The sequence below is a fragment of the Melospiza georgiana genome, chromosome 3 (genome assembly GCF_028018845.1).
Source record: "Melospiza georgiana isolate bMelGeo1 chromosome 3, bMelGeo1.pri, whole genome shotgun sequence".
NCBI lineage: Eukaryota > Metazoa > Chordata > Aves > Passeriformes > Passerellidae > Melospiza > Melospiza georgiana.
This window is the reverse complement of record NC_080432.1, coordinates 84,162,025-84,175,750: the sequence shown is the minus strand read 5'-3', so window position 1 is coordinate 84,175,750 and position 13,726 is coordinate 84,162,025. Positions and strand designations below refer to the sequence as shown.

Here is a 13,726-nt window from a genome sequence, read left to right as displayed (position 1 = left end):
CTCTTGAAAGGATTCATACTTCAAAATGCAATTTGTATTTCCTCTGATGCAGGGCATGCATGCAAGAGCACTTTCCCAGGGGCAGGGTGGTAGTGAGCTGGTGTATCCTAGATAAGAGTGTTGGCTCGGGGGCAGCAGAATCACAGAATCAATGAGGTTGAGGTTGCAAAAGATCTCTGAGATCATCGCGTCCGACTTCGGGCTGATCACCTCCTTGTCAACCGGACCATGGCACGGAGAGCCACATCCAGTCTTTTCCTTCAACAGCTCCAGGGCCGGTGCCTCCACCGCCTCCCCGGGCAGCCCCTGGCCGTCTCTATCCACCCTAAGGGCAGAATTAGCAACCGCTGTCCCCGCAGTGTCCCGGCTGAAGGGCGGCTGCTGTGTGATGGCAGCGTTCTGTCCGGCGTGGTTCTACATCCCTGCACGTCGGGAAACCGCACATCTCTTCAAGGGGCACAGGAGGCGTTTTGGGGCTGGATGAAAACAGCCCCGGCCCCCTCCACCCCCGGCCCTCGTCCTTGAGCCCCTGGAGCTGTGGCCGCCGGGAGCTGCCCCGCTCCTCTCCCCGCGGAGGGACCGAGGGCGCGGGCTGTGGGGCTCGGCTCGGTGGGGCGGGGGATCCCCGTCCCGGGCCGTGAGGGCAGCGCCGACGCCTTCGCCCCTCAAGGCGCTGGGAGAGGGCGGCGAGGACACCGCCCGCTGTCCCTGGGCCCCGCTCCCCGCCCCGCCCCGGGCGCGCAGGTGTCGCTCGGGGTGGGATGTCCGCGGTGCCATGGCGGGGGCTGCGAGGGACACCCCGGCGGGCGAGCAGGAGGTAGGGGCTGCGAGGGGCAGGGCGGCCGTCGGGGGGCTTGGGGAGCCCCTCGGACACAGCCCTGGGCGAGAGCGGGGTCCCGCCCCGCCGGCGTTCCGCTTCCATCGCGGGCGGGTCGCGGGCACTCGGCGGGACCGGGCAGCCCGGACGCTCTGAGGCCGCCCGGGTCTGTGCGGGGCTTCGTGCGCGGCCCCAGCCAGGGCCTGGAATAACTCCTGGACCCTTCCCGCCCCCCCTGCGCCCGCCGGGCAGCGCCGCGACCCCGGCGCTTTCCCTGGAATGCCCCGCACGGGATTCGCTCGCTGGCCGCTGCGGTGCCAGGGAAAAGCGCCTTTGCTTCCCACCTCTGTCCCATCCAGGGCTGCCTCCCGGACAGAGGCAGGTGGGATGCGGGAGGCAGGTGGGTTCGCTCCCCCAGAGCCTCAGAAACTCCCGATTTTCAGGGGTGTGTTGGGATGTGAGCGAGGGGATCCCACGCTGCCTGCCCAGACTCGCTGCTCGCCGCGGGAGGAGCGGCAGGCAGGTGAGGGTGAGCGAGGACTGCCCCACTCCATGGCTCTTGAGGGAATGCCAGGTGAAACTGGGAAGGGGCAGTTTCCAAACGGAGCGGATAAGGAAGCCTTCCACAGCATATTGGGGGCATTCAGCCCATGGAGCTCTTCAGACACCTGGCATGTTCTGTTCGGGCTTGAGTTTTTGTGTTTGGAAAGCATCTGGGTGAATTCGCGGCATAAGTCTGCAGATGTTGCACAGATGCACCATCTTTGTCTCATGGAGTTCCGCAGAGCTGCATTGCCAGAGCTGAAAGACTACCCAGAGAAAGCACCCCTGTATCCCACCTTACTCACACTCCCTTTCCTAGGTGTCTGCTCACAAGCCCTGCTCCTGTTTTCTTCCACTCAAGGGCGGGCTGATGTCACTAACTAACCTGAAACCAGTCCTCAAGATGCTCGCTTTTTGTGAGGGACCTGGGATGCCACCCGTGGGGCCACACTCGCGCTTTCAAGAGGCAGCGGTTTGGTCACTCACAGAACAGAAACATGACCAGTGTTAATTCCACGTTGAGAGAAAAGCTGACTCCAGAGCTGCTCCTCGCTAGCTACATTTCATTGTTTCTCAGTTAAACCTAGACTAGCATTTATCTTTGAGTCACAGGTTTCGCTCTCTGTTCTTACTGCTTTTAAATTACTTGTTGGTTCAGTTCTGGACTCCACTGATAACGAATAGCTCAGGACAAAACTCTGCGGCTGCTCCCTATGCCTGTAACACAGTTGCTGAGTTGTTTTCAAGGAGCTGCAACACTTTCTGTAGAAATAAGATATTCTGCTGTAAATATTGTATTCAATTTCTGTTCTGTTGGGGAAGGGAAAATTTACAAGTATGGTTTTAACTTACAAGAGAATTAAAAATAAAGGAACTACAGTGTAGGAGAAGCATTAATTTTCCATAACAACGTTTAAGCTTTCTATTTAAGGAGCAAAATCAAATCTCTCAGCTATTATGCTTTCTTGGTTTGCTGTGAAACACAATTAAATTTGATATGATGGGAGTGTGTACAAGTGAGAAATTTTCAAGTTAATCTGAGAACAAAAAAACTTGTAACTTTCTTTGACCTTCTGTCCCCTTTCCTCTCATTCCATCATCTCACATTTCTACTAAAGCTTGTAGAAGCAATTTGATGTTGATGTTCAATTAGGCCACAGGGGTCTCAAAACAAAATTTTGGTAGTACTTTTATGTTTCATTCCTTATTAGACCTATGCATTTCTATCTCTAATGATTTGTGGAGTACTTTCAGCTTGCTGACAAACCTGCACAGATGAAGAGGCTTTTACTGGATTTCACAGGAATCAGGCATTTGTGTTTTTTTGAGGAAACAATGCAGCAGGGACACCCAGCCCTTGGAGGAAAGCCCTGCGAGCTGCTGATAGCCAGAGCTCTGCCCTGCTCAGCGTTATCCTGCTGCTGTCAGCATCTGTGAGCAGTATCATGCAAACCCAACCAAGGCTCGGGGACTTGCTGCTCTAGATCCTGGAGCAGACAGCTGCCATCTGCTGTAGATCCTGTAGCAGACAGCTGCCATATGCATTTTGTGTGCCCTTAATTGTAGGAAGTTAGAGAGAAGGAAATGTGCCAGCTTTACTGGTGCAGGGTCCTACCTTCATTTTACCACTTTCCATTGGGTACTGAGGCAGAGAATGTGGTCATCATCATATGACTTCAACATGGAGAGGCAAAAATCTACTGTGGGCTGATTCTTTTTGAAAGACACTCCAGAATGTAGACTCTGAGGGATTGCTTCTCAGCAGCTAGAAGCTCGGGGACACTCAATGAAATTAGCAGGCAGCAGATCTGCAGTGACAGTGGCATTTCCTTTCACAGTACGTGTCATTGCCATGCAGAACTGCTGTGGTGTTTACAGCTTAATGTACAAACAAGTTCTAAAAGCAACTAGGCAAAATAAAAGGAAAACAGGTATGGAACAGTGATCAGGATGTAACTTACCTTCCAGGGGGCTCATGAACTGCAGATTCCCTGTGTTTCTGTGGGTGACCAGACAGGACACCTCTGTATGCCGTTTCCATCTGACAGCTTGTTTTATTCTGAAAATAACATTCATAACCAAAATTTAATTAAAACTTAACTACTGCTGTGACCAAAGTATTAACTTTGCTTCAAGGAGATCGGGGAGCACGGTTCAGAGGAGTAGTTGAGCAGCATTCTGTGTGTGTGTGGAATTGCAGTGAGACTTCAAAAATATGTACTAAGATTGCCAATTTTCTAACCATGAAACTGCTGTAAAGACAGGAGTACCACCTGCAGCCTGTAAGTTTAGATTTTGGTTGACCATTTTGTGTGCCACAGCTTTAATTAGATTACTTCATAAGAACTTCACATTCTTCTAAAAACATTTTGGAATCATGTATGTTCTATAGAGGCATTTGCTTTTTCTCTTTCACCACAGCCTTAGCTATTGAAAGGACAAGGGGCAATGGTTTCGAAGTAAAAGAAGCATGTAAGAACAGAATTTTTCACTATGAAAGGGTTGTGGACCTGGCACAGCTTGACCAGAGAAGCTGTGGCTGCCCCGTCCCTAGAAGTGTTCAAAGCCAGGTTGGATGGGGTCAGAGCAAGGAAGGTGTCCCTGCCTATAGCAGAGGGGTTGGACTGGATGATCTACAGCTCAAACCATTCTGTGAGTCTATGAAAATTACTAGTGAAAGTGAGTGTGAAGGCAGCACCACAGATCTAAAAGGTTTTTCAGTTTTTGAGGTTGCAATAGGACAGAGGATAAGGATTTGCATAGCAGTGGTTTATATCTCTTGATTTCAGGTGAAAGTCATCTTGCCAATGCTTGGAGATCAGGAGGGAAAGTATCAAGGGAACCAAACTTTTAAAGTAATTAAATGACTAAAAAAATAAAACTTAAAAAAGGGAATGCCTAAAAAATAAAAAAGTGAGACAAAATTTTAAAGTACACAGCCCCTAGAGCAAAGCTCAAGGGCATGGGAATGAGTCAAACAAGTTGTGTGGGCCCACAAGTCTAGGAAAGCTCATATTTATTAGTACTTACGTATGGAAAATGAAGAGTTACTTTGGACAGCAAATACATAGTCTGTTTGTTTTGTTTGCAATCTATTATCAAATTAAATAGTATAATTGTTACTATGAAGTCTGTCTTGTGATTGTTTATCACTTTTTTTCCCCTGCAAAGAAGAAAATTGCCAATTGCAGTGTAAAGTGAGGCCTGCTGTGGTGATAACATTTTGCAGTTCATGCCCTCACAGTGTCTACTTTCCTTGGGTGTAGTAATGGGATCCCACCCTGTCTTTTTCTGGGAAAACACAAAAAGGAAGGAGTCCTGATACTTGTGCTTGTTTGTTCACACCCACTCTGATAAAACAGTTCAAAGGGAAATCTTTAGATGATGAAAGGCATTGCCTAGAAATCTACAACTTCTCAAAAATGTTACAGAGTAAAGATGATGGGTTATTAAATTAAAAAATGTTCAGAAATTAGGTAATGTGTCAGAATATCATTGTGGTGGATTTCATTTCCATATCTCTATTTTTATCCCAATCTAACATAAGAATTAAGGGCTTGTGTACTCAGTTCAGAGAGAAAACAGACCCAGGATTAATATTGCTGCTCCTCTTCATGTTTCTTGGCTCCTGTTGGCAGCAAATTTTAAAGAGAGACTGAAAGCCTCAAAGTTAAAAATTTGATTTGATGCGTTGTCCCTCTGAAAGGAATACAGATTCACAAAGAGTCATTTTCTTTCTTCATTTTGAATTTTATGGCATAAAATTAAATCTTACGTTTTTTAAAGGGCTTTCCAGTATCCCGGACTTCTACAGTTGGGAAAAAACCCTATGTTCTTCATTAGAATCTCTATTAGAAACTGTAGAAATTTTTGTATTTTAATTACTGGTGTGTACCCTTATTTTCAACATTTATTTTATTTGCCTATTGTATTTGAGAATATTCTTGCATGCTTATGGTACTTTTCAAACATCAAATGACAAATGAGAGAGCACAGTTTTGCAGAATGTTGTAAATACACATGGAGTGATTTTCTAAAAAAATCTTGGGCCCAAAATTACTTACCATATGATGCCAATTTTCACAAAGATATAGAAAAGTCAAGTCAAAAGGAAGATATGCAAAGTCAAGTGATTTTGCCAGTGTCACACCAGCATTTTGTGACAAAGGAAGAAACAAAACACAAATGTTTGGGATCTGTTAGGTCTGTGGAACTTTCTGTGAATGATGTATAATTACTGTGGTATGAGTGTATTTATCAATTATTATCTGAAAGGTTAATAAAAGAAATATTTTTTTAAGGTACAAGCTTTCAACCTTTAAAATATGAATTAAGCATTCAAAGACAAAACTAAGCTCAAATAATAGTAAACAATAGTATAGCACTTCTCTGCTGCTTCTTGCTTGTTTCCTCTTAATAACTTGTGAGAGGAAGATAGGTAAGCCTGAGGGTCATCACAACTCAATTTTAGGAACACTGTAATCTGTTTTCAGGGGCTGAATTAGAGAACAAACCCATTAAAAATCAAAGTAACGAGCACCCAAATGCTTGTTGATGATAGGGGTTGAGGGCATACAGATTTATTAGTGGAATAGCTGTGAAGCAAATACATCAAAATGGTGTTAACTATAGACTTTAACCTTATCACTTGTGTAGCTTTTGACTTGTGCACCTTGGTTTACTCATGGCTTGTTCTGCTTCCTCTCACACAGGGCCACAGGCTCTCGACGTGCAGCAAGATCTGCTACGCCATAGGAGGGGCCCCAAACCAAGTGGCAGGGAGTGCTGCTTCCTTCTTCCTGCAGATCTACCTGCTAGACATAGCCCATGTGAGTAGCACAAGAAACATTTGCAGACTGTAGACTTCACTCTGATATTGTCAGCCATGTCCCCGGAATGATAAAAGAGGAATTAGTTAATAAATATTTTAAATTGTCTCATTGTCATTGCCTCTAGCTGTTCAGCATCCTGGAAACTGCATTGACTTGTCCAGAATTAATTTTTTTCCCTCTAGTTTTCTTTCTGTCTTGAGATGTCTGTTGTTCATTTTTAGTATGGGTGCTGTAGAGTTCACACACTTGCAGACACAAGGAAAATCAGTTCTCAAAATTCAGTGTCAGGAGTCAAAGTGTGTCAGACAGGAGACATCTGAAAACGTTAACGGCACCATGCTGAAGTTTTGTTCAATTGGTTTAGGTTAAAAATCACTCCAGTTGCAACCAGTAGCCACCACAGTCTTAAGCTGTGCCAAGGGAAATATAGGTTGGATATTAGGAAAAAGGTTTTTATGGAAAGAGTGATAAAGTTCTGGAATGGTCTGCCTGGGGAGGTATCAGAGGTCTTTAAACACATCCCTGGATGTGTTTAAAAAAAGACTGGATATGGCACTTGGGGCCATGGTTTAGTTGAGGTGTTAGGGCTGGGTTGGACTATATGATTTTAAAGGTCTCTTCCAACCCAGTGATTCTGTGATAATTTCACACAATTTTTATTTTGTTTGTCTAAGGTTATTTTGTGGCAAATAAAGCTGAGTTATCCTTCCTGAAGGTTCTTTGCTTCCAGTTGTTCTCTGGTGCAGAAGCAGACCTGGTGAAACAAAGCATTAGGAGTCATCCCATTCATCTGACTTTCAGCTGCTCCAGCTAGATTTCAGAACAGCAGAGACACAAAGAAAATCAATCCATAAGCAATTTTTACTGTTCTGTCTTTTCTTGTATGCATGCATGGTAACTAGGACAAGGTACTAGGATAGAAAAAAGGATTTTAGGGAGCTGAGGTCAAATTGCAAGGACTGTGTGAACAGCTGTGAAACTACACGTGGGACTTCAGCACTGATGACTGTTCCTATTTGCAGGAAAAACCAGGATGTTCTGGGTCAGATATCATTACCCATTTGCTGTCTAAAGACATGATATTGTGACTGCAGGTGTCCAAAAGTTAGGTTTTATAGTTTTCTTGTAAAATCTGGTATTAAAAGTTGACTTGTAACTTGATAAAATTTTCAACACAATAAGTTGTGTTGTACAGCTGAGATCATCTTGAGTGTATTGTTTTGATTAAAGATGTAGAATGTAGAAGATGCAGATGCAGATGTAGATGTAGATGATGTAGAAAAGCAGCCAGTTTTGGACAGCAGTGCCCAAGATGTTGAGTGGATGGTGTGGAAACTGAGGAGCTGGAGGTGGAAAAAGGAGCTTGGGGGTACAGCAGGGAGGTGGAGCAGCTCTAACTAAAGCTGTTGCACACTGACATGAAGGATGGCAGTGCAAACCATTGGAGATGATGAAGCAGGAACTAAATTAGAAAGCTTCTAACACCATTTCCCCAGGGTGCTTAGAAGTATGGCAATTTCCTCATTCTTTGCTTGCCACACAGACTGAAAATTCTGGAAGCAAGGGACTGATCCTTCCTGTGTTTGTGTGCAGTGTCCAGAAAGCTGGGATCCCATCCGTGCATCTTTGGGCACTACCTAAAAAAGTGACAACAAAATAATTATTTTATTAACAAGCTTCTACTGAAACCAAATAATTTTGCTTAATGTTGGTGGTGATATACTTACACTTTCATTAAGGAGCTTAATTATTTGTTCCCTGGTGGTTTAATTTGTTCTTTAAAGTAGTCCTGCAGGGACAGGATTTATTTCAAGTTCTAATAAATAGGTCTGAAATCCTGTGTTCTTTCCCATGCATTTTCAGGGGAAAGAATGTAATTATATAGTCACTACCTGGATTTATTTCTTGCCCACTTAGAGAGCAGAATTGTTTTAGCTACTTGAGAGAATGTAAAAGTCACAAAGTGTAATCTTTCATGCATAATCTGGATCTTTCCTAAGAAAATTGTATTTTCTATTAATTTTCTGTAACTTCCAGTTTTTCAATTTAAACTCTTTGTTCCACCTAAGTTACCTGTGTAGACTACAGACATAAATGGAACTCCAAACCACATGGGATCCTTGAGACAAATTGCTAGAGGACACCAGAATTCTCTGATTAAAGGATTCTGGTCTTTCTTCCTTTTGAGATGGGTGAATTTAGCATATTTTAGCTTGTATTTTATTAACACTGAGAAGTTTCTGGCATTGTTTCTGACAGATATTGTCTAGATTTAGGAGATAAGAAAATGCAGCCAAGGGATGTATAAGCCCATCCCAATGATGAAGACAGGGTGACCACACAGATTCCACTCCTAACATGAAAGAGGTTTTGCTTTTTCCTCAAAGCTTTCTTTCACAAAATGTCCGAACAAAATACAAATCTGGAACTCACCTAATTTGTAGTTTTTTGTTCTTGTCCCCCTCATAACTGCAGCATTTCAACGCCTGTATCTTTCTGACTGCTTTTTGTGCTTATTTTGGCTGCCCTGTCTCTTGAGGAGCAGTAGTGGCCTGTGGGCAGTCCTGGTGCAGCCCCCACAGCGAGTTTGTCTCAGGGCTGGTGGGCTGCTCGCCACCTTTGGTGGCTGAGGGAGGGCACAGGCCAGCTCGGGTGGATCAGCAAGAAGGTGGGACACAGTCCTGTGCTCATCCCAGCTCCATCCCACCACGCAGCAGTGGAATGGAGAGCCACTGTTGTTATCTGCTGGACACTGCCATTCCCAGTCCTTCCCTGTTCACAGACTCTCTGGGGTGGACTGGGTGTCTTGGAGCTGGTGGTGACAGGAACATTGGCTGCCACTGCAATTTCACCTAATTTGGGTTAAAATGTAAGGGGCGTGATGCTGGAAGTCTGTAGCACCTGCCTTTTGTGTTGGTCATCCAGGACATTCAGAGATCACTGCTTCCTTCTTTCACCTCTGAGAGAGCACCTACAGCAAATTCTGCAGGCAGGGCACCTGCACCAGCTGCATTCCTGGTGCTGCTGCCTGGGAGACATCATCCTTTGCAGGAAAGCAGGGGACACCTGCTCAAGCTTGGTGTTGTGTCAGCTGTTTTCCAGGCCTTTGGAGCACTGATATGGTGAAGCACAGAGATGAAGGGACTGCTCTTGTCTGCTCTTGCTGTTTAAGCCACAGAGACTCTTTCAGGAGCTTCTCTCAATAATTGATGTGAGGAACATTCACATTTATATAGATTTCAGTGACTTTTTCGGGACTGTAATTGCAGTGACATGAACTGAACTCTGGGAAGAGAACCCACCTGTTTTAACCATTGTGTGATAGGAATTCCTAAGCTCTGTACAGATACATGTGAAAGAATAACTGCCTTGCCTGGGATAAACTGTATTTCTACAGAAGCACAAAAGTATGATCCACTTGGGTTAATTTCAGAGGTTTTTCTACTTGGCCATTTTATTTTTATGTAATCCATGAACATTTTTGAAGTGAGATGTGATGGACATGTGCTGGCAACTTTGGCTTGAGCAGATGTGCCTTACGCAATTCACTTGTCACTGCTCAGTCCCAGGTGGATAAAGTCTGTTGTGCAACAACCTCTTCCTCAGCCCCATGCCACCAGTTGGCAGCCTTGTGATCTCAGGAGAGGAAAAAACATTGCTGCATGTAAACAGCCCCCTCTACCATTTTTTTAGATCACGTCAAGATAACGATATGGGGAGATGGAGATGTGGCGGGGGGGAAAGCAAGAGGGTAATTACAGAGGGACTCTGTCAGATTGTATGACTAAAACCAGAACTTTGCTATTTGACTGATTCGTTTTCCTCATCCCAAGCACATTCTGGATGTTTCCTTCCTTGCATTTTTCCCTTGTAATCCTTTAATTCACAACACCAATCTCAATGTCTCATTTGTTTGCTATGGGTAACCAATAGGAATTTCTATGACAGCAGCAGACGTGTTTTGTAAATGATCATTATTCTTTAAAATACTGAGGTGTTTTTTTCTGGAAAGTTGCTTTATGCTGTTTCATTGTATTGTGAAACAATGGCTCTTGTTTACTGTATTCTGTCTACTTTCAGATTACTCCATTTCATGCCTCTTTGGTGCTGTTCATTGGCAAAGCCTCAGGTGCAGTTACTGATCCTGTTGCTGGCTTTTTTATTAGCAAAAGTAGATGGACAAAAATTGGCCGGCTCATGCCTTGGTAAGTATAAGTGTGTACATATATTTACATATATATGTGAATATTGAGTGTTGTGATCATATAGCCCCCCCACTGAATTAGACTCATGGATTGTATTCATTCCACATATATAAAATAAAAACTAAAAATTGCCTAAAAACTAAAAATTCTTGTTCACACAAGAAATCACAGAAGAGATTTTTTATCACTGGAGATGCAAATAAATGAAGCCAAGAGACTCTTTTTAGCAAAACTGGAAGCTGAGTTCTAAAACTTTCTTAAGTCTGTGGTTGAATTTTAATATTTGTCTAGATTTGTTTAGTTTGACTTCAATCTTTCACTTCCATAAGTTCCAATAAGTTGGAACTTATTTCTACTTATGTCCTAGAGTGCCTTCACATGTCACAATCAACCTTCCAGGAGCTCCTGCCCGGGCCTTTCAGTTCAGGGAAGGATGCATGCACAGCTGTGGAACAGATGTGTGCATGGGTGTGGAACAGATGTGAAACCATGGCACCAAAGGGCCCAGCAGCCAGCGCTGCCATGGCGCTGTGTGGGGTTCTTACCACTTATCAGAGTCCTGCTTCTCTTACACCCCATAGTCAGAAAAGTTAATTAAAAAACCACCATGACTCTTACAGTGAGTCATGTAGGACTCTCACCAGTCATGAGATGCTGCAAGGTTTTGGTTTTTTGTGAAGGAAGTGTGTGATGTTTCACTGTGACATCTTACCCACGGGCATGTGCTCTCCATGTGCTCCAAGGAGAGGTTGGAGCAATGAGTGTTGGTCATATAGGAATGAGATTGACAGGTGTGAAGCAAGAAAAATTGGAAAAGATTGAGCCATGCTAGAGGAACTCACCTATGCCACAGGGCATGTGTTTGCTGGATTTTAGTATTTTGGAAGCCAAGGGGAGATTGATGAGTTTGTGAAATAGGGAGTCTTTCATCATTTTATCTCATACATTATATGGATGTATTGCAAAATTTTAATTGATATAACCAACAAACTTGATTTACAACAAAAATCTAAGAGTAAATGTGTCCTGAGCAAGGAAGTTGAAATTTCAGGGGAAAATGAGCACAGTTTTTAGCTGGTTCTCTTGATGTTATACAATTTTATGGCTACAGAAACTTGTCCATGGGCAGCTTATATCTGACAAAATAGAGAAGGCAAGTACTCATTGGAAAAAGGCTGAGATCAGCTGCTCTTGGCCCAGTAAACAGGGTCTTCAGATTGAAGTTAAGCTTTTTGTCAAGACTCATGGGAAAAGAGGAGTTTACTGCTGTTTCTCTTTTCAGGATTTGGTTGGAGGCCAGATAAGTGGTGTGGTTTTTAATGACCACTGAATTAACCAAGTAAAAAAATCTATCCAAAAGGAAAACAATGAAATTTTTATACAAATGCCATTAGAAGTATTCTGATGCTTTTCCCCCCTTTTTTAAAGTTCTCTGAAAACACAGCAAGTGCATGTGTTTATTGTTAGTGTTGCATTGTTGCATTGATGTTAGAATGATTCCTGTCCTAGCACCAGCATGAACTTATCAGCCCTTTTCACTGTAAACCAGCTCCAGCACATCTTGCACTTCTTACAGGAAAAGTGCTTATCTAACCCCACCTTTCATCAAACAGATGCTCTTTACAGGAGGATTTTCTCTGGATTTTTTTTGGTAACACTAATATTTTCATGGAAATTCTGTTCCTAGACTTTGAGAGTCTGGACTTTTTTTTTTTTTTTTTACAAAGCAAAAAATGTGTCTTCCCTTAGCTTAAAAACACTTTAACATTTTGGTTTTTTTCTGACTTCTTAACAATCTAGAATGAAGCAATGGATTTTTTCAGTCAGAAAAGCTTGTCAGCAAAGCGAGAACCTTAGTAAGGGAGGTGAATGTTTAACTATTGCTTAATACTGTCCTCACTATAACACAAAGTCATCAATCACTTATTTAATGGCTTTAAAAGACAGAAGCAGACATTGATTTGAAATACTGGTCTAACATTTTGTCAAAAGAGATAATAGCTGACAATCAGATATTCAGCAACTCCAGCAAGGCTTTGAAAACTCCCTGGCATTAGAGAGGAAAGGAAAATGTGGGAAAGGGGAGAACAATACCAAGAGGGTTTTTGCCAAAAGTTGCATGAAAAAGTGACTGTGAAGATATTTAGTGTGATGACTGCCTGGACACCATCTGGAAGAGCTCATGCTTTTGGAGTGGAAGGTAGATTCCCTGAGATGTGTTAGGATTTTACCCTTGTTTATGTTTTCCATTGTTGTGGGTGAACTGTGGGCTGGGGACCAGAGGGGCAGAGAATACCAGAACCTGGCAGTTTCCTGGTAAATGTTCAGCTCTCAGTGATGCTGTCCATCCCAAAGAGCAGTGTGGGAAAGCCATTGTTTTACTAAACTATTTACCCACATTACTCTTTTGTATTCCAGGTTTTCAGTTCACGATTGCAAAATAATCAGCTGACCCCCAATGTCAGTAGTGCTGTTGTGAAGGGATTAATCTGTTTTCTCTTTTATGTGTTTGGAAATTTTTTGTCAGGATCTTGGTCATCTAAATACATTGTTCAATGCCTGATTTACAAGAATACAGGACAGGCCTGATGCTGCAGCTCAGACTTTTAGGAAATAATAGCATCTGACCAGTTCTGTATCATGGAGTTTAACAAATGCTATTTGCCTGAAATAGGTTTTAGACTAATGTCATTAATTGCTGTTTAATGGCAATGTCTGAAGTATAAGTTTCTGTGGTTTTTCTTTTTAAGACACCTTCCTCTCTGAAGATGATCCTTTTGTGTTTGAAGTGATTAGGAGTTAAATGGAGGAAATTATCATCTACCCAACTAGACACAGTGTAGGAGCATTCACAAAGGGTTGTCCATTGTCTCTTTTGCTTTTTTGAATGTGTTTAAGTGTATAAACATATTTACACTTGTTTGAAGTAGCAGTGAAGAGACTAAGTTCAGGGAGAAACCAAAGACACTAAAATTAGAAGGGGGAATCTCAATAATAAGTAAACTCATGTAAAAATTTCTGGAGTATGCAAAGACATGATGAGAGATCTTATTTTTTAGTGATTCTTTCTAATAAATGTGTAATCTGAGAGATATGCCAAGGAATGGCAATATAGGTGTGCTGTTACAGTGCATGTGAAAGGAAATTTTGTCGCTTCTGAGTGGGATATTAATTTAAGTGTAGCTCTTTTCTTTCAGACTCACTGGGGTTTTTTCCTCTTTATGAAAGTATTAATCTGTGTATTTATATAGTTTATATTAATATTAATATATTTTATATTAATCTGTGTATTTAATGCACACTAAATTTTGATATTTAAAAGCATACAT

General features: G+C 42.8%; 1 protein-coding gene across 1 annotated transcript in view; it reads left to right on the top strand.

Moving 5' to 3' along the window:
* The first annotated feature begins 775 nt into the window (after positions 1-775).
* The window catches only part of MFSD2B (MFSD2 lysolipid transporter B, sphingolipid), a 37,105-nt gene continuing 24,154 nt past the window's right edge, over positions 776-13,726 (top strand). The window contains exons 1-3 of the mRNA XM_058020926.1: positions 776-817; positions 6,073-6,189; positions 10,273-10,397. Of these exons, the coding sequence (XP_057876909.1) occupies positions 776-817; positions 6,073-6,189; positions 10,273-10,397 (284 nt within the window). The remainder of the gene's footprint in view (positions 818-6,072; positions 6,190-10,272; positions 10,398-13,726) is intronic.